We start from the raw sequence: 26,408 nt of genomic DNA on the forward strand, positions 1-26,408 counted from the left end.
CCAATTACTGTATCACAGCACCCAACTCCAGCAGGCACATATTGCTTACCCTTAGTCCACTCCTTCCAGAAAAGAACAAGGCTTCCCATAAACCTTTTCTCTCCCTCTATCCCTACAGATCCAATCGACCCAATATCATCCACAGCAATATTGCACAACACCTCTGGTAGTCTATTCCCTTACATAAAAAATATAATGCAAGCTAGCCAAGACAATGTGTCTCCACTAGTACCTAGTAACCCTATCACTTCAGTATCGAAACATTCCAACATATCTGAAGCCTGAAACCAAGACCTTAAATAGCTTTTATGAATATAATGAAGGTTCTTAAACATGAATTTATTAAATCCTTTAAAGAAATCCAGGAAAAGGATGGATAGAGAGCAGAAGCTGAATGACTCAGAGACCTAGGAAAATACAAAACAGAATTGATGAAAATAAAACAAAAATAAAAATTAATTGATTCAAAAATATTCTGTAGTGTTCATAGATCAATGTCTAGCCCAGTCAACACCAGAGAGGCTTCCTCTGGTAACTGCTCGAAGCATATGCAGAAATCAGACCCACAGCCAAACATTAATTGGAACATAGGAAACCTTGAAGAAGAGGAGCATGAAGGATTATAGGAAACAAAGAAACCAGGAGAACATGGCCCATAGAATCACCTAAGCAGGGCTTATAGGGGCTCACAACAACTGAAGCAGAAATTATGGTGGCTGCATGGGTCTGTGCTAAGTTCTTTGTGTACATGCAGTAGTTATTTAGCTTGTGAAGTTTGTGGTACTCTTAACAGTGGAAGATGAGTGTCTTTGACTATGTTGTCTCCTTATGAAACACTTTTCTTCCTATTAGGGTGCCTCATCCAGACTTGATATGAGAGATATTTCCTAGTTTTATTGTCACTTGTTATGCTGTGTTTGCTTGACCTCCTCGGGAGGCCTGTCCTTTAATGAAGGGAAAAGGAGAAGCAGTGAATCTAGGGAAGAGTGTAGGTGTGTGGTGGGTAGGACAGGATGGAGTGGAGGAAGGAAAAGCTATGGTGAGGATGTATTATATGTGAAAATAATGATGACTGAAAAAGAAATCCAGGAAAACACAAATAAACAGGGCAATGAGATAAATAAAACAGTTCAAGACCTTAAAATTGAAATCAAATCAATAAAAAAGTGATCAAAAGTGAAATAATTTGGAAAATAAAAAATTTAGGAAATCAAACAGCAACAATAAAACCCAGATTCAGTATCATTGTGAACCATTCCAACTCACTTTTTCATGTATCTTCAGAGAAAAATATTCAGCTTCAGAGGGGAAAGTCAAAACAAAAGATACAGAATTGCTGAAATAATTATGAAAAATTAAATAAAAATTTTGGAAGTCTGACCATTCCTGATTTCAATTTGAAATAATAAATAGTAACAAAAACAGCATAGTACTGGAATAAAAAGAGACAAATTGATCACCGGAATCAAATTGAAATCTTAGATATAAATTCACACACCTATGGACACCTGATTATGATAAGAGACAAAATACACATTTGAAAAAATAAGGCATTTTCAACAAATGTCTACATATAGAAGACAACCTGTATCAAGTGCCTTAACATAAAACCAGATATCCTGAACCTAGTAGAAAAGAAAGTGAGAAAGAGCCTTGATGTCATTGCAATTGGAGAAGAATTTCTGAATAGAACACTATTAGTGTACACACTAAGACCAACAATTAACAAACAGGGCCTCATGAAGTTGAAAAGCTTCTCTAAGGCAAAGAACACTATCTTGAGACAAATCAGCAACCTAAGGAATGGAAACAAGGCTTTTACCGTCTCCACATCTGATAGAGGACTTATATCCACAACACATGAAGAACTCAAGAGACTAGTTATCAAAAACCAATAATCCAATTTTAGAATGCAATAGTAAACTAAACCCAGAATTCACTAAAGAGAAAACTCAAATTACTGAGAAAAACTTAAAGAATGTTATTTTGCCTTGTCTTACTGTGTATTGTTTTGTCATCTTTGGTTCTTGTCTTTTGGAGTACACTTTTTGGAAGGTTAATGGAGGCATAGTAGATGTGAGAGAGAGAGTGTGTGTAGTTAGGGGAGAGTTGTGTGTGAGAACAACACATTGTGTTTAGTCTCACCATTGTGCTATCAAAGTCTCACATTCAGTCAGACATTGAAAAAACACAGTTTATTTCAATTATTATTGTATATTGGAGAAAGGAGAGACCTTGAACACTAGAATATTGTCTAATAGCCATGTCTTGTGGAATGAGTAGTTGATTGGAATTTTATAGGAGACAATGTACAGAAAAACAGTATGAATGATAATTCTAAGCATCATCATTAGAAGAAGGTTGAGAGACACAAGCTAAAGCATACATCATGCATTGTATCCTAAGAGATGGTTCTGTACCAACACTAAAGTTGTCAGTTTCAATTAAAGAAATGTCAGTTCAAAAAGATGTTTTCTCCTTTAACTTTTGAAGAGTATTTATCTCTGGTCTTAACAAAATTATGTAGCACTTAGGGAAAAAGATGCATCCCAGAAGGCCAACACTGGAGGCCAGGATGGAGAAGACCTCCACAGCCACCATGACCTTGCCCTTGGTGCTGTGGTAGACAGGAAGAAAAGTGACCCAGACACTGCAGAACAACAGCATGCTGAAAGTTAGCAATTTGGCTTCATTGAATTTGTCAGGGAGATTCCTGGCCAAGAAAGCCACAATGAAGCTCCCAAATGCAAGGGAGCCATGGTATCCCAAGACACAGTAGAATGCAGTAACTGAACCCTTGTCACACACAATGATGATGTGGCCATGCTCAGAATGTGCATCAATGTCAATAGATGGAGGAGAAACTCCCAGCCAGATTGCACAGAGAATAATTTGGATGAGGGTACAGATGCCAATGATATAGTTGGGTGCCCCCGAAGTCAGATAGAACCTCATCCTTTGTCCGGGAGTTGTGACTTTGAAAGCTAGAACAACAGTAACTGTTTTGGCCAACACAGTGGAAACAGCCACAGTGAATACAACTCCAAATGTGATTTGCTGCAGGATGCATGTAACTGCATTGGGATGGCCAATAAAGAGGAAGGGACACAGGAAACAAAAGAGGAGTGAGATGAGCAAAATGTAACTGAGACTGCGGTTATTGGCCTTGACAATGGGAGTGTCATGATGCTTCACAAATACCACAAGAACAACAGATGTGAATGCAGTGAAGCAAAAAGCCATTGAGGTCAGAGCCATCCCCAAGGGGTCTTTGTAGGTTAGAAAGATCACAGATTTGGGGATGCACTGGTTCTGCTCTGCATTGGCATACTGCTCCTCTGGGCACATCACACACTGATCCACATCTGATGGAGAAAGGAAAGTATGTTTAGTGCATCTTAGCATATTTAGAGATCAGACATTTCAATTAAATGTGTTGCAGAAGCAGGCCAATGTCTGTGCTTTTCCTGAAGATATAGGTAAAAGGTATTGCTGCACAGCAATGCTTCAATTTCACAATATTCATTCATTATATTTATGTGTAAGGAAACTAAACAATCATCATGTTGTCTATATAACTGTGTGTTCATGAATCCATTTGTCATCTTAAGGAAAGCACAGGTATTTCAGCACCATTGTGGATGCTGTGATAAAGTGACTTAAAGTTTTTAAGTGACAAAAACTGAAATCATTAACCACTGTTTTGCACAGTGTATATTTTAAAGTCTCAGAAGCACATATACATTGCCTGCTGCTTTTTTTCTTTCTGTTTTATGAATGCTGTCCTTATTAGAGATGGAGACTGTGTCTTCTACTGAGACAAGACCTGTGATATATTTTCTAGTGTGAATTTGTCAGCCTAAACACACTGATGTAGATGAATTTCTAAACAGTCATAAAATAAGAAACACAGAGCCAAGTATAGGGGTGAAAGCCACAGAGATCAGAAAAATAGTGAGAGCCACCAGCTAACCTTATCTCACCATGCCACTGTGGCTTCCCAAGAGAGAGCTTCATCCTGTCTAACCTGCATAATTATTTCCTTGTTATTCTGCCTTCTCATTGGCGCTTAGCCCAGCTACCTCATTTCCTTGTCACTGCCTGTCTGTACAGACCTCCAGGTCTCTATGGTTGGTACTAGGATTAAAGATGTGTGCTACCGATCCTGACCTGGACTTCCTTTCTGGAGCACAGAGATTCCAGCCACTTCCTGAGACTTAGAGGCCAGCCCCCAGCTCCCATCCTGCCACAGATTTCCCTTTTGGAGCACAGGTGAGTGCCCTGGCTCAGCCGGGACCCCATTCCTGGGCAACAGCCACTCCAGGAAAGACCTGCCCAACTTGGCCCCAGGTTCTGGCCACCAGGCAGTTTCCCTTCAAGCCCCACCGGGAAGAATCCCCTTCTCCAAGACCCCCGGCAGACCCTGCAATCTCCACGCCCTGCCCCCATGCCCATCTGCCCGAGACCCCAGCCACTTCTTGAGATTTAGAGGCAGGCCCCCAGCTCCCATCCTGCCCCAGACTTCCCTTCTGGGCCTGAGAGAGAGAGAGAGAGAGAGAGAGAGAGAGAGAGAGAGAGAGAGAGAGAGAAGAACTCCCATAGAGCTCCCATCCTGCCCCGGACTTCCCTTCTGGACAAGAGTTCCCATCTTGCCCCGGATTTCCCATTTGGACAAGAGAGCTCCCATCTGGACAAGAGAGAGACTTCCTGAATCTGTCAGCTCTGTCTGAACCAAGTGTGCTGATAAGACCAAGAACGAACCACAAGGAGATGGGCAGACGTCAAGGCAGAAATTCATACAACAAAATGAATAGCAATACAGCATCACCAGAACCTAGCCCTCCTCCAACATCTAGACTTGAACATCAAAAATTGGAAGAAGCAGAAGAAAAGAGTCTTATGAATGACATCATGAAGAAGCTAGAGGCTTGTGTAGAGGAAAAGACAAAAAAATGGGAAGAACGCTGTAAACAACTAGAGGAAAGGGCAAACAAATTAGAAGAAATCAATAAAGTCCTGGAAGAAAACAATAAAATACTGAAAGAAAATCAAGAAAAATCAATGAAACAAATGAAGGAAACAGTCCAAGACCTGAAAAGGGAAATAGAAAAAATAAAGAAGACACAAACAGAGGAAATGCTGGAAATAGACAATCTGAGTAAACCATCAGGAACTTCAGATGCAAGTATAACCAGCAGAATGCAAGAGACGGAAGAGAGGTTCTCTGGCATTGAAGATACAGTAGAAGAAATAGATTCATCAGTCAAGGAAAATACTAAAGCCAACAAAGTCATGAACCAAAATGTCAAAGAAATTTGGGACACCATGAAAAGACCAAACTTACAAATAATAGGGGTAGAAGAAGAAGAAGAAGAATACCAACTCGAGGGCACAGAAAATATATTCAACAAGATCATAGAAGAAAACTTTCCCAACTTAAGGAAGGAAATGCCTATGAAGATACAAGAAGCCTATAGAACACCAAACAGACTAGATCCCCCAAAAAAGTCCCCTCGCCACATAATAATTAAACAAGTAAAAGTACAGAATAAAGAAAGAATATTAAGAACAGCAAAGGAAAAAGGCCAAGTGACTTATAAAGGCAAACCCATCAGAATAACACCCGATTTCTCAATGGAGACTTTGAAAGCCAGAAGGACCTGGACAGATGTAATGCAGACACTAAGAGACCATGGATGCGAGTCTAGACTAATATACCCAGCAAAGCTTTCAATCATCATAGATGGAGCGAACAAGACATTTCAAGACAAAGCCAGATTTAAACAATACTTATCCACAAACCCAGCCCTACAGAAATCACTAGAAGGAAAATTCCAACCTAAGAAAGTCAGATACACCCTCGAAAACACAGGCAATAGATAAAGCCACAGCAGTAAACCTCAACGAAGAGAAGTACACACACCACCACCACCAAAAAATAACAGGAATGAACAATCACTGGTCATTAATATCCCTCAATATCAATGGACTTAATTCACCTATAAAAAGACATAGGCTTACAGAATGGATACAAAAGCAGGACCCATCTTTCTGCTGCATACAAGAAACACATCTCAAATTCAAAGATAGACACTACCTAAAAATAAAAGGCTGGGAAAAGACTTTCCAATCAAACGGTCTTAAGAAACAAGCAGGTGTAGCCGTCCTGATATCCAGCAAAATAGACTTCAAACTAAAATCAATCAAAAGAGATCAAGAAGGGCATTACATACTCATCACAGGGAAGATCCACCAAGATGAAGCCTCAATTCTGAACATTTATGCCCCAAACACAAGGGCACCCACATATGTAAAAGAAACATTACAAAAGCTTAAATCACATATAAAACCCCACACATTAATAGTGGGAGACTTCAACACCCCACTTTCACCACTGGACAGATCTCCCAAATCGAAACTTAACAGAGAAATAAAGGACTTAACTGATATCATGACTCAAATGGACTTAATCAATATCTACAGAACAATCCATCCTAACAAAAAAGAATATACCTTCTTCTCAGCACCCCATGGAACCTTCTCTAAAATCGACCACATACTTGGCCACAAAACAAATCTCAACAGATACAAAAAAAATTAGAATAACTTCCTGTGTTCTATCAGACCACCATGGTCTAAGGTTAGATTTCAACAACAACAAAAACTACAGAAAACCTACAATCTCATGCAAACTGAATAATACTCAACAGAATCACCAATGGGTTAAGGAATAAATAAAGAAAGAAATTAAAGACTTTTTAGAGATCAACAAAAATGAAGACACCACATATCCAAACCTATGGGACACTATGAAAGCAGTACTAAGAGGGAAATTCATAGCACTAAATGCCCACGTAAAGAAGTTGGAGAAATCTCACTTTGTAGCTAGAGTTTTCCTGCCTAGCCCACAGTCAGGACAAATCTCTCTCACCTGCCAGTTCCATAGCCGCTCAGACCCAACCAAGTAAACACAGAGACTTATATTGGTTACAAACTGTATGGCCATGGCAGGCTTCTTGCTAACTGTTCTTACAGCTTAAATTAATCCATTTCCATTAATCTATACCTTGCCACATGGCTCATGGCTTACCGGCATCTTCACATGCTGTTTGTCATCGTGGCAGCTGGCAGTGTCTCTCTGACTCAGCCTTCCACTTCCCAGCTTTATTCTCCTCCTTGTCCCTCCTATACTTTCTGCCTAGCCAATGGCCAATCAGTGTTTTATTTATTGGTCAATCAGCAACATATTTGCCATACAGAACATCCCACAGCACATTCTACCTCATAAATGAGTCTGTCAAATATGCTAAGCCCATAGGCTGAAGATGATGCCCCAACACTGCGGAGAAACCTCAGATGATTGTCCAGGCAGCTGGCTGTTTCTGTCAACTCACAATTTTTTGGAAGTTGCTTGCATATACTTCCTATTTTTATTTTTTTTGTTAGCTAATACTATTTCCTTCTTGGGTCTCTGAGGGAGTTGAAGATTAGTTAGTTATAGTTGATGATTAATTAAGATAGAAAGTGAATTAGATACAATAGAATGATAATGAAATTATTTTCTATGAATTTGTCAAATACAAATGAACTAGACATTGTTTAGGTATTTATTACCTGTATATATTGTATGTAGTTATTGTACTTTTGTATATAGTTTTTCTTATGTTAGTTATAAGCTTTTTCTTTTTTTTTATTAAAATAGAAAAGGGGAAATATGGTGATATTTTATTTATATTAAAATGTTATTTGTATGTTAATAAATAAAGTTGGCCGGGGGTCAGAGCTATTAGCAAGCCATAGGAAAGCAGGGCAGTGGTGGCGTACACTTGTAATCCCAGAACTTGGTAGGTAGAGCTGGGTAAGTCTCTGTGTGTTCAGGGATACAGCCATTATTGAATACATATGCCTTTAATCTCAATACCAAGCATGGAAAACCTGGAGGCCTATACAGACAGGCCGTGACGAGGCGATCATGTGGTTGGGTTTACAACCAATTAGAAGGCAGAACAGGAACACTATATAAAGACTTTAACACAGGGGTAGTTCTAGTTCAGAGAGTTAGCACCACTGCAGGAGGAAGGGTAAGGTTTTAGCTCTTATCTCTGACCTCTTGGCTTTCTTCTTTGCATTGGTTCTGTGTTTCTTATTTAATAAGAAGGTTGGTTACATCTACATCACACTAGTGACTTAAAAACACACCTGAAAGCTCTAGAACCAGAAGAAGCAAAGTCTCCCCCGGAAAAGTAGATGCCAGGAAGTTATCAAAGTGAGAGCTGAAATCAATAAAATAGAAACAAAGAGAACAATACAAAAAAATTAAAGAAACAAAGAGTTGGTTCTTTGAGAAAATCAACAAGATAGACAAGCTCTTATCCAAACTAACCAAAAAACAGAGAGAGAGAGCATCTAAATCAACAAAATCAGAAATGAAAACAGGGACATAACAACAGACATTGAGGAAATCCAGAGAATCATCAGGTTATACTTCAAAAACCTCTATTCCACAAAACTGTAAAACCTAAAAGAAATGGATAACTTTCTGGATAGGTACCACATACCTAAGTTAAATCAAGACCAGATAAACTATTTAAATTGTCCAATAACCCTTTACAAAATAGAAACAGTCATTAAAAGTCTACCAACCAAAAAAAGCCCAGGACCTGATGGTTTCAGCGCAGAATTCTACCAGATCTTCAAAGAAGAGTTAATACCAATGCTCTAAATTGTCAAGAGACAGTCTGAACTGACCTACTCTGGTGATGGCATGGCCAAATACCCTAATTGTCGTGCTAGAAACCCCATCCAATGACTGAGGGATCTGGATGCAGAGATCCAACTAGGCCCCAGGTGGATCTCTGGGAGTCCAATTGGCAAGAATGAGGAGGGTATATATGAGCAAGAATTGTTGAGACCAAGGTTGGATAAAGCTCAGGGACAAATAGCCAAACAAATGGAAACACATGAACTATGAACCAATGGCTGAGGGGCCCCCAACTGGATCAGGCCCTCTGAATGGGTGAGATAGTTGGTTGGCTTGATCTGTTTGGGAGGCATCCAGGCAGTGGGACAGGGTCCTGTGCTCATTGCATGAGTTGGCTGTTTGTAACCTGGGGCCTATGCAGGGCTGCTTGGCTCGGCCTGGGAGGAGGGGACTGGACCTGCCTGGACTGAGTCTACCAGGTTGATCTCAGTCCGCGTAGCTGGCTTTGCCCTGGAGGAGGTGGGGATGGGGGGTGGGTTGGGAGGAAGGTGAGGGGGGCTGGAGGGGGGAGAACAAGGGAATCCATGGCTGATATGTAGAACTGAATTATATTGCAAAATAAAAATAAAAATTTTAAAAAAAGAAATATTAAATGGAAAAAAAAGATGTGTGCTACCATGCTTGGTTGTTCCTTAGTGTGTCCTTGAACACACAGAGACTCTGCTTGCCATGTGATTGAAATAAGTGCATGTGCTACCACTGCCTGACTTTTGTTTATGGCTGGCTATGTCCTCTGATCTTTAGGCAAACTTTATTTATTAACATACAAATAAAATATCACCACACATTGACATAGAAGCAATATTAAACAGAATCTGTAGGAAACCTCAGAGTCAGCAAGAGATACCCTAGGATCAAGTTCTCAACACAAAGGAGATTTATTTGACTCAGAGGTGAATGGTAAGTGAATAAGAGACAAAGACAGAATATAGAGGATGAGGGAGAAGGGAAAGGAACATGGGAGATGGGTTACAGGTATTTGGCTGAAATATAAAGAACTTCCTCTGGGTAGAGAGGAGACAGATTTGCCCTTTAGGAAAATGGCAGTTCATAAAGGTAAAAGGGGAATCCCATATTACAATAAAGTATTTAATTGGATAGTCAAGTCTATTAGGACAGCCACAGGGGGTGTTGCTATCCTGACTTCAATACTTTGATAGCCAGCCCCAGCAGGAGGTAGTGGCTAAATAAGGGAACAGACCTTGGTAGCTAGCTTTAAGTATGTAATTGCAGCCTGTTGGTGATGTCTTTTGTCTTTAATCCTAGCACAAGGGAAGCAGAGGCAGGCGTAATTCTGAGTTCAAGGTCAGCCACATCTACAAAGCTAGTTCCAGGATAGCCAGAGCTACACGAAAAAAACCTGTCTCCAAAAAAAGTAAGTGTCTTAGGTAGTATTTCTATTGCTGTGAGGGGAAACACTGACCTTGGCAACTCTTATAAAAAAAAACGTTTAATTGGGTATCTTATAGTTCAGAGATTTAGTTCATTATCATCATGGTTGGTCATGATGGCATGCAAGTAGACTTGGTGCTGTAGAAGTACCATAGAATTATACATATTTGATCCATAGGCAACAGTAATAAACTGACTCAATGGGTGTGGCTTTAGTGTCTGAGAGTTCAAATTCTTCCTGCAGACTGACACACTTTCTCCAAGAAAAACACCCCTTCTCCAACAAGACAACATCTACTAATAAGACCACTCCTCATAATCTTATGGGGTCAAATCACATTCAAACTTCATCAGTAATCTAATGGTTTTTAGAAAGGCAAAGGGAAAGGGGAAGAAGAGTAGGGCTTGATAAAGACATATTGCCCACTCTCCATCTAGCTAAAGTCCCTTCCGAATCATTAAGGTTTTATTTTGTGTGTGTGTGTGTGGGTCTTTGTGTATATGTACAGATTTATATGTGTGTATACATATAGAATAACAAAAGAGCTCATGAATAAGAGTGTGATTCAGTTTATATGGCATAAGTAGGAGGATGAAATGATAGAAGAAAGTTATATAATTTTGATGTTTGAAAATGCAAAAATAATTAAATACGTTAAATAATTGCCCCCTTAGTTGAGTCTTCATCTGGCAGGAAGGACTCTGTACTCCTGAGGATTGTTCATAAGAAACAGTAACCTTATCACTTAAGGTAGAAACCTCTGTATATTTTGAGAATTGAAAAGCCCTACATCCTAATTCCATCACCCTTGGGAAGAGACAAGTACATTCCTCCTATCCCAATTTCCATCTACGTGAGACTGAGATGCTGCGAGTGTACTCCAGTATGAAGGAGATGTTGATATAACACCATGAGCAACTCCATTCAAGCAAGAGTGATAGCACAGACTGTTTGTTTTGAGGAATAGGACCCCAATCATAAGCTGTAATCTTTAACCTTGCAAGATAAGGAAACTTGATTACAGTTGCTCTGAATCAGTGGATAATTGAAGAGTCATGATGTGCTTCTAGATTTTAAGTCTTCATTTAAAGACACATGTAAATAGTTAATTTATTTAAGGGACTGAAAGTTGGCTCAGTTGTGAAGAGAATGTACTGCTCTTACAGAAGCCCTGAGTTTGGTCCCCAGCAGTCATGTCAGGTGTCTCACAGCTGGCTGTAACTAACCACAGAGACATTGGATGCCTCTCACATGCACCTGCAATTATGCACACATAACCACTCATCTCACATACATACACATAATGAAAGAAACAATAAAATATTTTTGCTTAAGTGTTGTTGTATTTATCATTATAAATACAGATTACTCTTATATGTTTTTACATTTAAAACAATTTCACTAGACTTTGTTTAATTACTTCAGTAAATATTGTATGTGTGAGTGCATGGAGGTCAGAAGAAAACTTCTAAGAGTTGGTTACCTCTTCCTACTACAAGGAATTTAATTGATGTGGCATATTATTGGCCATAAGTGTTCTTTAGAGACTTTCATTTCATTGCTTAGGATGACAGGCAATAGAAGAGAAAAACAATCCATCTGGCATTTGCATAGGGCCAACTCTAAACAAATAATCATTTCACTGATAAGAGCTGTGTAGGTTTCAACAACATTTAGAAAATTGTGGCTAGTTGCTTTCATAAAAAAATTTAATCTTGTATTTGTGACATTATTAAATGAGTGAAGTATTGAAAAATATTGAACACAGGACTGACTCTGTATTTTCTACATCAGGTGCCATCTCTTATTTACACTTTTCTAGACTTCAAATTGCACTAATAGTTTGAAAAAACAGATCTCTGGATATTGCTTAAAGTTTTCTGTCTCATACTAAACAGTTTCTGATAATTTTACAAGTAATTATTCTTGTCTCCATTAATCTTACAGAGGACTTTCATTTGGTTCCTAGCACCCACATAACAGATTTCAGTGGCTCTGATGCCCTGATCTGTTCTTCACTGACTCCTGCACATACATGGTGCCTTAAACTTTTGTAGAGATACATAAACACATTCAAATTTTATAAATAAATATTATTAAAGACTCATAATTATAATTTAATCTATCTGTTATTTTAGAGGAGATAATCACACTAGGAAAGACCTTTTGTAGAATTCCTTCACACTGTACTTGGATTATCAAACTGTTTATCTGAGAAAATGACACATGACATGAATTTTCAATGAGTCAAAGCTGTATGTCATAGCAAAGGGTGTTACTTGAAGATATGCTGTTATTGATCACATTCCTATAAAAATGAACATAGGCAAGTGATGTATTTGATTTGTAGAGAGGACTTTTAAACTCTTTAATCATCTCCATGTGGGTTAGAGAGGATGAACATTGGGAAGAATTTATTAAGCAGCAAACACTCACTTGTCTCATTAGAAACTTCATTTTCTGGGCAGGGGCTGCAATCAAAACAGCAGACTGTCATTCCCTCCTGCCAGAATTTTCTGAATCCAGGACCACAATCAGCACTGCACACAGAGGGAGGCATCTGAGGAAAATTAGACACATGCTGTCATTAGTAGTTTTTCCTACTTCTTCCATATATCCATTAGATGAACATGGTGAAATAAGCTTATGCTATATACAGCAAATGAGTGACCATATTTTATGTACACAACAAGCTTATTTTATATACATTAAATGAGTGACCACATTTCACTTAGTATATTATATAAGGTCATTTATAGGAATGTATGGAAACATTAATATAAAGTTGGATAGCTTCACATTGCTAGAAAATTAGAAAGAAGAATAGGTTGTTTGTTGTGGGCAAACACTATGGTGCTTGCAAACTGGTTTTTCTCATTAATTTTTGTCAACTTACCACAAAGTACATTAAAAAGTTAGTGGGAACCTGATCTAAAAGAATCCTCTTCATTGAACTAGCCTGTCAATCTACCTGTAATACATTTTATTAATTAGTACTAGATTTAGGAGTGCTCAGCCCACTGTGGGTATTGTTATCCCTAGGCAGGGCTGTATGAGAAATCAAGCAGAGCAAACCACTAAGTAGTGTTTTTTTCCCCCTAAGGGTCTATGCTTTATAGAACCCAGAATCTTGACTTGTCCTCCCTTAATTGTAACCCATGAGCCTAATCAACCACTCCTCTTCATTTTGTGTATAGGCAGTGTTTAATCACAATAATAGCATTTCAATCTAGAACTAGTGGACATATTAAACTGGGGAAGTAACTCCTCATATCTCAGATAACATACATGAACTCCAATAAAATAACACTGCAAAGCATGAAAAAGAGGGTATAAGAAAGAAAAAAAATAGATAAATGGCAGAGCCTGGTACATTTGTATTGATAAAGTGCTGAGTTGACAAGAATTGAACTGAAAAGTTGTGTTTTTCCTGAGGTGAAAATGCTTTACAAAATATTGGGGGAACCTGAATAAAAGTTAGCTTACTTAACGTTAATTAAAAGATTTCTTAAAGTTTAAAATAGAAAGTCTTTGTTTCTATCTTAGAATAATATCAAATAATGCAGTAACAATAACAGGCAATAATTAGTAAATAATTCTCAATAACATTTAAATATTAACCTTCACATTCTCTAATCAAAATACACAAATATCAACATTGATTTGTAGAACCAACAGTCATTTTTGCTTTCAGAAACTCACCTTACTTACAAACTTGCAGAAATCCATTCTGTAAATATGGGGACAGAGAATGTTGAAGAAATGGAAACATGATAAAGAAAACTAGAGACTAAACACATTGATGTACGTGGGTTGGAAAAATTCTCAAGTAAACATTGAGTAATATAACTCAACAACACAGCAGAAATATCTGTCTTTGTGTCAAAGATAACTTCATTTTAGGGATACAAGGATGGTTTAACATATACATATCAGTAAAATATATGTGGCATATAAATAGACTCAAGAATAGAAATATATGATCATCCAAATATGGTCAGAAGAGTTGTTTATCTGTCTGGGAATCTAGTGCTGTCTTTATATTACTTGATCATTTGAATATATCTTACTTTTCCATGTGTAGAAGTTCTTCTAGTGTTTCCATAACACTGTAAGAATCATTATGAATTCCTATAATTTATGTTCACTGTTGAGCATTTTTCTGTCTCTGTACTAGCTAGGGTTCTCAGGAGTAAAAGAATTTAGAAAATGAATCTGTCTTTATATATCTCTCTATATATATGTATACATATGTAAAAATTATTAGAATGTCTTATATGCCTAGTTTGGGTATTACAACAATTGCTGCAAGGGAATGTAAAGCCCTAGATTCCAGAATCTTCTTAGTCCATGAGGCTGAAAGTCTCAGCTGATCTTTGTTATACACTAGAATCTCAAATAAATAGTTTCTAATGCCAGTGAAATTATAGACTTGCTAGCAAGGTGAGAGCAAGTAGATAAACAGCAAAAAACTTCCTTTTCAATGTCCTTGTATTGACTTACAACAGAGGGTATAGCCCTAGATAAATATTGCCTTTCCAAAAATCAAATAATCTGGATTAATGTTATGTCTTCTCAAATTAAGTCCCAGATAAAAGATACATTTTTCCCATCTTAAAAGATCACAATTTGGAGTCTATTCTCCTAGCTGATGTCCCTACCATCCAGGTTTTAGACCCAGGAACACAACCTGTGCCCCTATACCCCAACCCATTGCAGTCCCAGTTTCAGGCCAGCAGGCAGGACTCCTGCAGGCAGGGCTTGCTAACACCTCCTCTTCAGACACTGTAAACTATAAGCCCTACTCCAATGCTCAAACCCACCCATCCCCCAGGACTACAACTGCTCCCTGAAACACAGACTAAACCAGCTCTAATTGAACCACGAGCTCCAATTGGATCAAGAATGCTATTAAGCCAAGTGTGGCTCCCTGAGACACAGAAATCATTGGCAATGATTGGAGCAAGAGATGCCAGTGTAAGAATATACTCAACAACATAAAGACCGATATGGTACCACCATACAGTTGTACATCAGCAACACCAGAACATCCTAAAATAGAAGAAACAAAAGAAAATGACCTTAAAATGATTTTAAGATGATAGAGGCTTTTAAAGAGGAAATGAAAAATTCCCTTTAGGTATCGAGAAAAAGAGAAAAAAATTGGAAGAAATCAATAAATCCCTTAAAGAAAGACAAGAAAACCAAGAAAAAGCAATAAAACAGGTGAAGAAATAAGTGCAAGAATTGAAAACTGAAATAGAGGCAATAAAGAAGACATAAACTGAGGGAATGCTGGAAATTAAAATCTGAGGATGGGTACAGGAACTATAGATGTAAGCATAACCAAAAGAATGCAAGAAATGGAAAAGAGATTCTCTGGCACGATAGAGGAAATAGATTCAGCAGTCAAAGAAAACATTAAAGACAACAAAGTCATAACACAAATCCTTCAGGAAATCTGGGAAACCATGAAAAAACCAAAACTAAAAATAATAGGGAAAGAAGGGGGAAAAGAATAACAGCTCAAAGGAACAAAGATATATTCAACAAAATCATAAAAGAAAACTTTCCCAACCAAAAGAATGAAATGCCTATAAAGATGCAAGAAGCTCAGAGAACACCAAATAGGCACAACCCAAAAAAGTCCCATTGCCACATAATAATCAAACCACTTAATATACAGAATAGAGAAAAAAAATATTAAGAGCTGAAAAGCAAAAAAAAAAAAAAAAAAAAGAAAAAGAAAAGTCAAGTAATGTATAAAGACAAACCCATCAGAATAACACCCAAATTCTCAATGGAGACTCTGAAAGCTAGAGATCCTGAACAGAAATTATGCAGACACAAAGAGACCATCAAAGCCATCCCAGGTTATTATAACCAGCAAAGCTCTCAATTGCCATAGACCAAGTGAAAAAGGTATTCCATGACAAAACCAGATACAAAAAATACTTATCCACAAATCCAGCCCTACAGAAAGCACTAGAAGGAAAAATCCCACCTAAAAAATTTAGATTTACCCCGGAAAACACAGGAAGTAGATAATCCCACACCAACAAATCCCAAAAAAAGGGAAAACACAACACTACCTTCAAAAAATAACAGAAATTAATAATCACTGGTCATTAATATCCTTTAATATCAATGGAATCAATTTGCCTATAAAAAGATACAAGTTAGCAGAATGGATATGAAAATAGGATCCATCCTTCTGCTGCGTACAAGAAACACACCACAACTTCAAAGACAGACACTATCTCAGAGTATAGGGCTGGGAAAAGCCCTTCCAATCTGATGGATTAAGAAGTAAACTGGTGTAGCTATCCTAATATCTGAAAAAACAGATTTCAAACTGAAATTATTAAAAAGAGTTTAAGAAGGACATTACATATTCATCACAGGAAAAATTCATCAATATGAGGTCTTAATTCTGAACATGTATGCCTCATATTCAAGGGCACCCACTTATGTAAAAGAAGCATTACTAAAGCTTAAATTGTACATCAAGCCCCACACTAATAGTTGGAAACTTCAACACTGCAATATCCCCAATGGACAGGTCTGCCAGACAGAAACTTAATGGAGAAATAATGGAACTAAAAGATGTTATGACTCAAATGGGCTTAATAGACATTTACAGATCATTCAAACCAAACACAGAGAATGTGCCATCTTCTTAGCACCCTATGGAACCTTCTCTAAGGATGTAACCACATACTCAGTCAAAAAGCAAATCTTAACATTTACAAAAATAAACGAAATAATCTCCTGTATTTTGTCAAAACACCATGTTTTAGTTAGAAATCAACAGCAACACAAGTTACAAAAAGCTTACAAACTCATAGAAACTGAATAAGGTTCAACTGAATCACCACTGGGTCAAGGAAGAAATAAAGAAATTAAAGACTTCCTGGAATTCAATGGAAATGAAGGCACAACAAACCCAAACTTATGAAACACTATGAAAGCAGTACTAAAAGGAAAATTCATAAGTCTAAATGCCTACATAAAGAAGTTGGAGATATCTCACACTAGTGACTTAGCAGCATACTTAAAAGCTACAGAAGAAAAAGAAACAAACTCACCCAGGAGGAACAGATGCCAGGGAACAATCAAATTGAGGTCTGAAATCAATAAAATAGAAATAAAGAGAACAGTACAAAGAATCAATGAAACAGAGAGTTGGTTCTTTGAGAAAATCAACAAGGTAGAAAAAACATTATCCAAACTACTAACAGACAGAGAGAGAATATCCAAATTAACAAAATAAGAAATGAAAAGGAAACATAACATCTGAGAATGAGGAAACACAGGGAATCATCAAGTCGTGCTTCAAAAATCTGTACTCCACAAATTGGAAATTCTAAGAAAATTGAAAATTTTCTAGATAGGTAGCACATACTAAAATTAAATCAAAACCAGTTAAACAATTTAAATAGACCCATAAGGAAATAGAAACAGTTATTAAAAGTTTCCCAACTAATATAATACCATGGCCAGATGGTTTCAGTACAGAATTCTACCAAGATTTCAAAGAAGAGCTAATAATACTCCTCAAATTTATCCACACAATAGAAACACAAGGAACATTGCCAAATTATTTCTAAGAGGCTACAGTTACCCTGAATCCCAAGTCACACAAAGATGCAAAAGAAAGAGAATTACAGATCAATCTCCCACATGAACATTGATGCAAAAAGGCTCAATAAAATACCGGTAAATCAAATCCAACAACATATCAAAAAATCATCTACCATGATAAAATAGACTTCATCCCAGAGATGCAAGGATTGTTCAACATACAAAAATCTATCAATGTAATCCATCATATAAACAAATTGAAAGAAAAAAAAAAACATGATCATCTCATTAGATGCTAAAAAAATTGACAAAATCTAAAATTCCTTCATTATAAAGTTCTTGGAGAAATCAGGAATACAAGAAATATACTTAAACATAATAAAGACAATTTATAGCAAGCTGGTAGCAAACATCAAATTTAATGGACAGAACTCAAAGTGATGCCACTATATTCAGGAATAAGACAAGGGTGTACACTCTCCCCATATCTATTCAATATAGTACTCAAAGTCCTAGCTAGAGCAATAAGACAACAAAGGATATGAAAGGCATATAAATTGGAAAAGAAGAAGTTAAACTTTATTTTCAAATGATATGATAGTCTACGTAAGTGACCCCATGAATTCTACCAGGGAACTCCTACAGCTGAGAAGTACCATCAGGAATGTGGCTGGATACGAAGTTAATTTAAAAATTCTGTAGGTCTCCTATACACAAATGATAAACAGGCTGAGAAAGGAATCAGAAAATCATTACCTTTTACAATAGCCACAAATAATATAAAATGTTCTGAGATAACTCTAACCAAACAAATGAAAGACCTGTATGACAAGAACTTGAAGTCTTGAAGAAGGAAATTGAAGAAGATATCAGAAAATAAAAAAGATCTCCCATGCTCATGGACAGGTATAATCAACATAATAAAAATGGAAATCTTTACAAAATAAATTTACATATTCAATTCAATCCCCACCAAAACCCCAACACAACTCTTCACAGACCTTGATAGAACAATACTTAACTTCATATGGACAAAGAGAAAACCTAACATAGCCAAAACAATTCTGTACAATACAGCAACTTCTGGAGGCATTATCATCCCTGACTTCAAGCTCTACTATAGAACTATTGTAATAAAATACGCTTGATATTGGCATAAAAACCAACATGAGGACAAATAGGAATCACATTGAGGATACTGACAATTGTCCACATACTCTGTGCACACATGATATTTTACAAAGAAGCCTAAATTGTAGAAGGAAAAAAAAGAAAGCATTTTCAACAAATGATGCTGACATAACTGGATGTCAACATGTAGAAGAATGCAAACAAATCCGTATCTATCACAAAACTCAAATCAATGTGTATCAAAGACCTCAAATAAATCCAGCTACATTGAACCTGAAAAAGGGGAAAGTAGGAAGTAGCCTAGACTGCACTGGCACAGGAAACAACTTCTTAAATATAACACCAGTAGCACAGACACTGAGAGCAACAATTAATGAATGGGACCTCTTGAAACTGAGAGGCTTCTGTAAGGAATGGACAGGGTAAATCAGACAAATCAAGGACAGCCTACAGAATGGGAAAAGATCTATTCCAACCCCATATCTGAAAGAGGGCTGATCTCCAAAATATATAAAGAACTCAAGAAACTAGAAATGAAAATACCATACCAGCAACTTAAAAATGGGCTACATATCTAAGCAGAGAATTCTCAACAAAATAATCTCAAATGACTGAAAGGTACTTGAAATTAAGACTTCAGACTTAAGAAATTTCTCAGCATCCTTAGTCATCATGGAAATACAAATCAAAATGCCTCTGAGATACCATTTTACAGCTGTCAGAATGGCTAAGATCAAAAAACACTGAGGACACCTTATATTGGAGAGGATGTGGAAAAGGGAGAACATTGCTTCACTGCTGGTGGGAGTGCTAATTTGTACAGCCATTCCAAAACTCAGTATGGAAACTTCTCAGAAAACTGAGAATCAATCTACCTCAAGACCCAACTATATCACTCTTGGGCATATACCCAATGGATAATCAATCATACCACAAAGACACTTGCTCAACTATGTTCATATCAGCATTATTCATAATAGCCAGAACCTGGAAACAATGTAGATGCACCTCAACTGACGATTGGATAAAGAAAATGTGGTACATATACACAATGGAGTATTACTCAGCAGTAAAAGCAACGACATCATGAAATTTGTAAATAAATAGATTGAAGTAGAAAATATCATCCTGAGTGAGGTAACGCAAACTCAGAAACACAAACATGGCATGTATTCACTTATAAGTGGATACTAGATGCACAGCAGAGGATAATCAGACTACAACCCACATCTCCATTGAAGCAAAGACACAAGGCACAGAAGAATCACTTTGGGAAGGGGAAACAGAGATCTCCAGGAGTGGAGCAGGGATATGGAGGGACAATTGAGAGGTGAAGATGGAGGATGAGTACATGAGGGAACAGGGTGATCTAGCTGGGGTAGTGATGGAATGGGAAAGCAATGAAAGTGATATCCTGATAGAGGGAGATTTTATAGGGTAAGGGAGAAACCTGGTGCTAGGGAAATTCCCAGGAATCCACAAGGATATCCCGATTAGATGACTAGCAATAGTGGTTAGGGTTCCTGACCTGACTTATCCTGTTAATTAGGTTGGTGAATACCCTAACTGTCATAATAGAGCTTTCATCCAGTAACTGTTAGAAGTAGATGCAGAGATACACAACCAAGCACCAGGTTGAGCTCTGGGAGTCCAGTTGAAGAGAGGAAAGAGGAATTATATGAACAAGGGGGGTCAAGGTCACAATGGGGAAATCTACAGAGACAACTCAACCAAGCACATAGGAACTCAGGAACTTTAGACCAACAGCTGTGGAATCTGCTTGGGGCTGGACAAGACCCTCTGCATATGGGAGACAGTTGTGGAGCTGGATCTGTTTGAGGGACCCATGGCAGTGTGATCAGGATATATCTCTGGTGCATGAGCTGGCCTTTTAAATAGTTTACCTCTGGTTGGACACCTTGCTCACACTTGAGGCGGGGGTTAGGGGCTTGGTTCTACCTCTACTGAATGTACCAGGCTTTACTGTCTCACCATGGGAGAACTTACTTTTTTAGAGGAGGGGATGAAGGGTTGGTAAGGAAGAGGGTTAGGCATGGATGGGGGATACAAGAGCAGGGATGAGAGAGGGATCTGTGTTTGGTATGTAAAATGAATAAATTTTTGGTTTAAATTAAAAAAATTAGCCAGGCGGTGGTGGTGCACCCCTTTAATCCCAGCACTTGGGAGACAGAGCCAGGCGGATCTCTGTGAGTTTGAGGCCAGCCTGGTCTACAGAGCGAGATCCAGGAAAGATGCAAAGCTACACAGAGAAACCCTGTCTTGAAAAACAGGAAAAAAAGATATAAAAAATTAAGAGATGGTCTTAATTAATGGCATTTATTCCTTTTCTTTCCTTCTTTCTGCCCATGTCTTTATTTTTTGTATTGTTTTTGGATTCTCTCTGTAGCCCTGGTTATTCTTGAACTCAATCTGTAATAAAAATAATGATTTGCATATGTGTAATTTTCTCCTTATTTACAATTAGTCTCAGTTTTTCAGCACTGGTGTCAGATGTTCAACAGAAAAGAGGAAAATCATTGTGTAGTACTCAGAGTGCCAAGAGAATTTTACTTTACTGGAAATAATATTAAACAGTGTTAACAATCATTTTTATAATTATATTAAAAGACAGAAACAGGTTCTAGTATGATAAATATTCAGTGTGTTCATGTCTGTTATCTTCAAAGAATTAATAAAACATCATATCAAAAAGTGAAAAGGAGAATCATACTAAAGGATTCTAAAGAATGGTCCCTAATGTGACAATCTATTTCATTTCACTAAGTTACAAGGAAGCACAAATAGAAATGCTGTGCAATGGAAATCAGAAGATTTAGGTCAGACTCACCTCTGTACTTCCTGTGGCCCACTCTATAATGTCTTCATATAAATGGAGCTGTTGACCATGTGGAAAATATGGGCTAAACTGTCCAATCTTCACCTTAAGTCCAAGACCATTTGGGAAATTCCAAATCTGGAAAATGTCATACTCTGCCTGCAGTTTTTCTTTCTGTTTTGTTATCACTTTGTCCCCAACAGTATAGGTGAAGTGGGTCTTCCTAAGAATGGAGTGCAGCTGAAAGACAGTCAACATTCTATAGTGTGTGTCCTTGCTTGAAGTCAGAAAATGTATTCTGATTTCATCATAAATACAACTTTATTGAAGGTACACAGTTGAGAAATCTCAGTGAAAGCAAGTGGATTAATAAAATTATCATAATGTCCCTAAAATTGCAGTTCTCTCAGTGGAAACTACCAAACACAAATGCATACATACATGCAGACACCAACAATAAATATTAAATGTGCACACACACATACACACACTCATATCCATACAGAGATATAAACAATACAGCCACATACTACGTACTCACACATACATGTGTAAGCCAAGACACACATGTGAACATACAGACACACAAAATCACACTTATGCACCCAAACAGACACACAAAAAAGGAACCCCACAAAAAACATACACAGGATCTCACACATACACACACACACACACACACACACACACACACACACACTCATGATTTTATATATATATATATAACATATATATATATACAAATGCACAGAGAGACATTGATGCAGACAAATTTATGCTCAAATCCAAAGTCAGACAGCCACACACACAAATACACACAGATACACTGAAACACAGATATACATATGCACAATCTAATCAAAGAATACACACAAATAACACACATGGGCCCATGTAGACACATGTGCTGACAAATACACACAGGAAGAGTCATATAGAAACACACACCTACAGGAAAAACATTGATGTAAGACAAATTAACGCTAAGTTCTACAAACAGACAGATATGAAGATAGACAGAAACACATATAAGCACATCAACACAGATATACACCCAGATACACAGAAACAAACACAAACAAATCCATAAACAATAATAGCCATCGATCCACACATATGAATACACATTTATGTACTGAACAGAATCATATCATTATTTTCTGTGTGTTTTCCAATGCCTAGATTTGGGGCAGAATCAGCTAATAACACTGTAGAAATGTATCCCCTACACTGATTACCACTTATTTGACAACTAACAAACAAAAGCTTATCTTCCCATCGGGGAGAGGATTAATGAGGAAAGACTCCTATGTTTCCAGTATTAGAACAGGGGTGATGATATTCAGGTGCTCTGTAAGAAAATCACCGATTTACCTTGATAAATTCTGTGTCCTATTCTACTACCTTTGCAACTGAGATTTATACCAACCTTTAGATTTACTTTCTCAGGAGCAAAAATGTTCAGAAAGCTTATATTTGGCAAAATATTTCCTAATCAACTAGAATGTGGCATCAGAGAGACTATTAAAGACTCTGACATTGATGACACCAAATATCATCCAATAGAAGAAACACTACCTTCAAGCAATTATATTGATGTCCTTTCACTTTATCCATTGTCTGAAGAAACTTCTCCTGGAAGAAATGGGCCACGATATGCACAGCATCATATATATCATAATTGCCATCATTAAAAGCCATGTCAAAAGTCTGTAATTCTAGCCATTCCAATGAGGCATTAGATGAGCAATTCTTCAGTGTCTTACAGTTAGAAGCTGAGACTTCACAGTTAAAGTTCATCCACTCCAGTCTTGCCAGGTATTCATTTGTGGTGAGAGGGCTCAATGTCTGGAGGAAACTTTTAAAACCAGAAATCTCAGCATGATGGTGTGCAAAAGTTAGAGTCTTTTGAGATGAGTCAAGTGTAAAGTCACTCTTACTTGTGGAGACATCCCACTGTGAGGTGGTAACCCATATTTTTTGTATACCTAGAGAGTCCCACATTCTATAGCTCAAAGCTAGAGTGCTGTCTGTTTCACCATAAATGATAATAACATTTGAGGATGATGTCATGATTTGCTTATAGTATGTTTCAGCTCTTGACACATATAAATGCATGTTGACTGGAATCATGTTCACAAAGGCAAAGCAGATTATATTTTCTTCCATCTCTCTTCTCAAATATGAGAGAAACTGGATACCATGATCATTGTCTGAGATGGTCAGCCCAATCCAGTTCCAGCTGAAGTGAATCATGAGAGAGATCATGGCCTGTGCTAGAGATGTGTCCTTGGGGGCCATCTGATACAAATAAGGAAATTGTTCATGATCACTCAGGATGGGATGGAAAGGTCCGAAGGTAAGTTGAACAACCTGGGACACAGGGAGGACCATGAGGTACCATGCATTAAAATAAGTTGTTAAACACACTTTTCTGCAAAGAGATCTTAAATACCCCCTTACCTGTTACTTATTCCCTTATCTATATTTTAAAAAGAGAAATATGAAAGGCCCATAAAATCTCTGAATAGTATCCTTGAACTATGTGGTTTTACATAAGTGTTAGGTCAGTTTGTCCCTCACACTCTTCTCTGCATCTTGGAATGGCACCAGTAGAGACAGGATTTCTTGCAAAACTATCACACAAAATCTCACCTGCTGAGAATTGTAGAGGTCCATTGCTTTCCCAACTACTAAGGATTCTGCCAAGTTTGGTCCTGAAAGCAACACTGAACATATGTCCAGATTTATACAGTTATAATTAGGTGCATTATAATGATGTTTTACAGAAGATTGAATGATATCATATGCTTTTGACATGAACTTACAATCACCGGCTAGAAATGCAAATGATAAAGACATATTTGGTAAAATATCAGGGTTCCTGTTGACTTGATCCACTGAAAAAGCTAAGGCCAGTGCAAACTGATTGTTGTCATTTCCTCCTCTGTAAAAGGTCACAGTGATTAATAGGGACAGCCACAGTTCTCAAAGAATGCAAACATATCATTTACAGTCCATACAATCCTTCTTTACTGCAAAGAAAGAGTGAATAAATGGACCTTGAAATTAAAGGCCAGTGATTATACATGCATACAGTGAAGTGTGGAGAAAGAGGAACACATATGATGTTCAAAGTGGACAGGTTCCCTACTTCCATCCTTGATGTATCATTAGAAGGCACAGTGTGACTACATGCAGGTTCTGAGAGAGTAAATGAATATCTATGTGAAAATTTTCTGCAGCTAGTGTGCCAAAAGTATCATTTTCCCTAGCAATGTGTTAAAAACTATCCGTTGATGGCATGTCCATCGGCTGACTCTACTCTATGGCTATTTGTTTGTACCCACTTAGGGTGACATTCATTGAATGAGAATGGGGTTCCTTTTGATGAGATATCACCAGATATTGTGATATGGAAATTGTGAAGAGGCAGACCATATGTGATGCGACAATGTATGGAGTCCCTTCTTTACTCAGCTTCCAGGCTTGAAAGTTAGAGGGTAATTGGAAGAAAAACAAAACACTCACTGGACAAATTAAAAGTAGAAAAATGGCATTGACTTTCAAAAAGAATTTGGAGATGTTTATTGATGTGCACGTTGGGAGAATGAGGAAGAAGTTTCAAGGCATTGCTCTGATCCTCATCCTCTGACCTCTCATGAAATATCCATGATGACATTTATGTAGAAAGTATAAGGCACTTACCTTTCTTTGAAAGGTTGTATGAACTCTGTTATCTCCACTGGCCCATGTTCTGCATCAAATATGAAGGCACATGACTGAAATATTCCATCCTTGTCTTCACTCTGCTTCATTGTCCAAAAGCAACTAGGATGAATGGAACTTGACACGTGAAGTAGAATGTTCAGGAACAAGAAGAGTAAAATCAAAGTGAACATTTTTTTTCTGCTCTAACCCTGGGAAATTTGGATTGTGACATGCCATGCTGATCAGAATATCAAATGGGCACCCAGATATCTCCATGTGCTTTTATTTCTGTGGTGAAATAAGAGACTACTTGTGTTTTCATGATTCATTTTCTTTTTTGTGCAGTTGTTTCCTCACCCATTAAGAATACTTTGAAACTCTCTTCCCTGGGGCTCTTCATCTGATGTCCACAGTCTACGACATACAATTTGGATGAAAAATACACAGGATGATAGTTCAGCTAGTTTTATGACATCATTTATCACTTTGGAAAGTAAAGCCCCAGGGAAGATGACATTTTGGGAAAGTTTCGTCCCATGACTGCCTCAGCAATTTGTTAGTGTTTACTGCTTTAGAAATGATGTCAGTGTATTTTGTTAGATTATCCACAGTGAGATATGTATTAATGGTTCAGGAGGACTCACAAATTAACAATTCACGGTTCCACACTGGAACCGTGTCATGGAAAAGCAGCTTCATGTTTAGAGTAATTGAGTTAAACACAGCATTCAGAGTGGGGCCTACTCTATACCAGTATCAGTTACAGAATATCTAACCAAAGCCTGTGATTCCCTTGTCTTGAAAACCAATAATCAGTCCAAATTATTTAATTTTCTGAATCCTGCTGTTCCAAAACTATCCAGCTCATCAAAGAACCACAGTTCATTTAAAATTAAATGTTGATTTTTTTAAATATTCAAAGAGCTCAGAAAGAACACCTGACCTGTATGCTTCATTTCATATACTATATAAGACCTATCACTCCTCCTTCC

The 26,408-nt window shown here is 37.5% G+C and overlaps 1 protein-coding gene and 1 pseudogene across 2 annotated transcripts; one reads left to right on the forward strand and one right to left on the reverse strand.

Moving 5' to 3' along the window:
• Nucleotides 1–26,408, forward strand: part of LOC131903357 (vomeronasal type-2 receptor 116-like) — a 90,646-nt pseudogene that overhangs the window by 61,656 nt on the left and 2,582 nt on the right.
• LOC131893973 (vomeronasal type-2 receptor 116-like) lies at nucleotides 2,461–25,607 on the reverse strand. Of its 2 annotated transcripts, XM_059244174.1 has the most exons (7): nucleotides 25,448–25,607; nucleotides 25,056–25,094; nucleotides 24,361–24,647; nucleotides 23,284–24,078; nucleotides 21,718–21,945; nucleotides 12,591–12,714; nucleotides 2,461–3,365 (listed from the first exon to the last, which is right to left on the reverse strand). In XM_059244174.1, the coding sequence occupies exons 1-7, from the start codon at nucleotides 25,605–25,607 to the stop codon at nucleotides 2,461–2,463; spliced, it is 2,538 nt and encodes an 845-aa protein (XP_059100157.1). The 2 variants fall into 2 exon arrangements, with proteins under 2 accessions (XP_059100157.1, XP_059100147.1); XM_059244164.1 differs by lacking the exon at nucleotides 25,056–25,094 and having other exon boundaries at nucleotides 24,361–24,652; nucleotides 25,414–25,607.

This window comes from Peromyscus eremicus, chromosome 1, assembly GCF_949786415.1.
Source record: "Peromyscus eremicus chromosome 1, PerEre_H2_v1, whole genome shotgun sequence".
NCBI lineage: Eukaryota > Metazoa > Chordata > Mammalia > Rodentia > Cricetidae > Peromyscus > Peromyscus eremicus.

Coding starts and splice junctions, on each gene's coding strand:
- LOC131893973 (XM_059244174.1), bottom strand. CDS start 25,607: ATGTTCACTTTGATTTTACTCTTCTTGTTCCTGAACATTCTACTTCAC. Junction 24,079..24,360: donor ACCTCTACAATTCTCAGCAG/GTGAGATTTTGT, acceptor CCTGTGTCCCAG/GTTGTTCAACTTACCTTCGG. Junction 3,366..12,590: donor TGAAGTTTCTAATGAGACAA/GTGAGTGTTTGC, acceptor TTTCTCCATCAG/ATGTGGATCAGTGTGTGATG.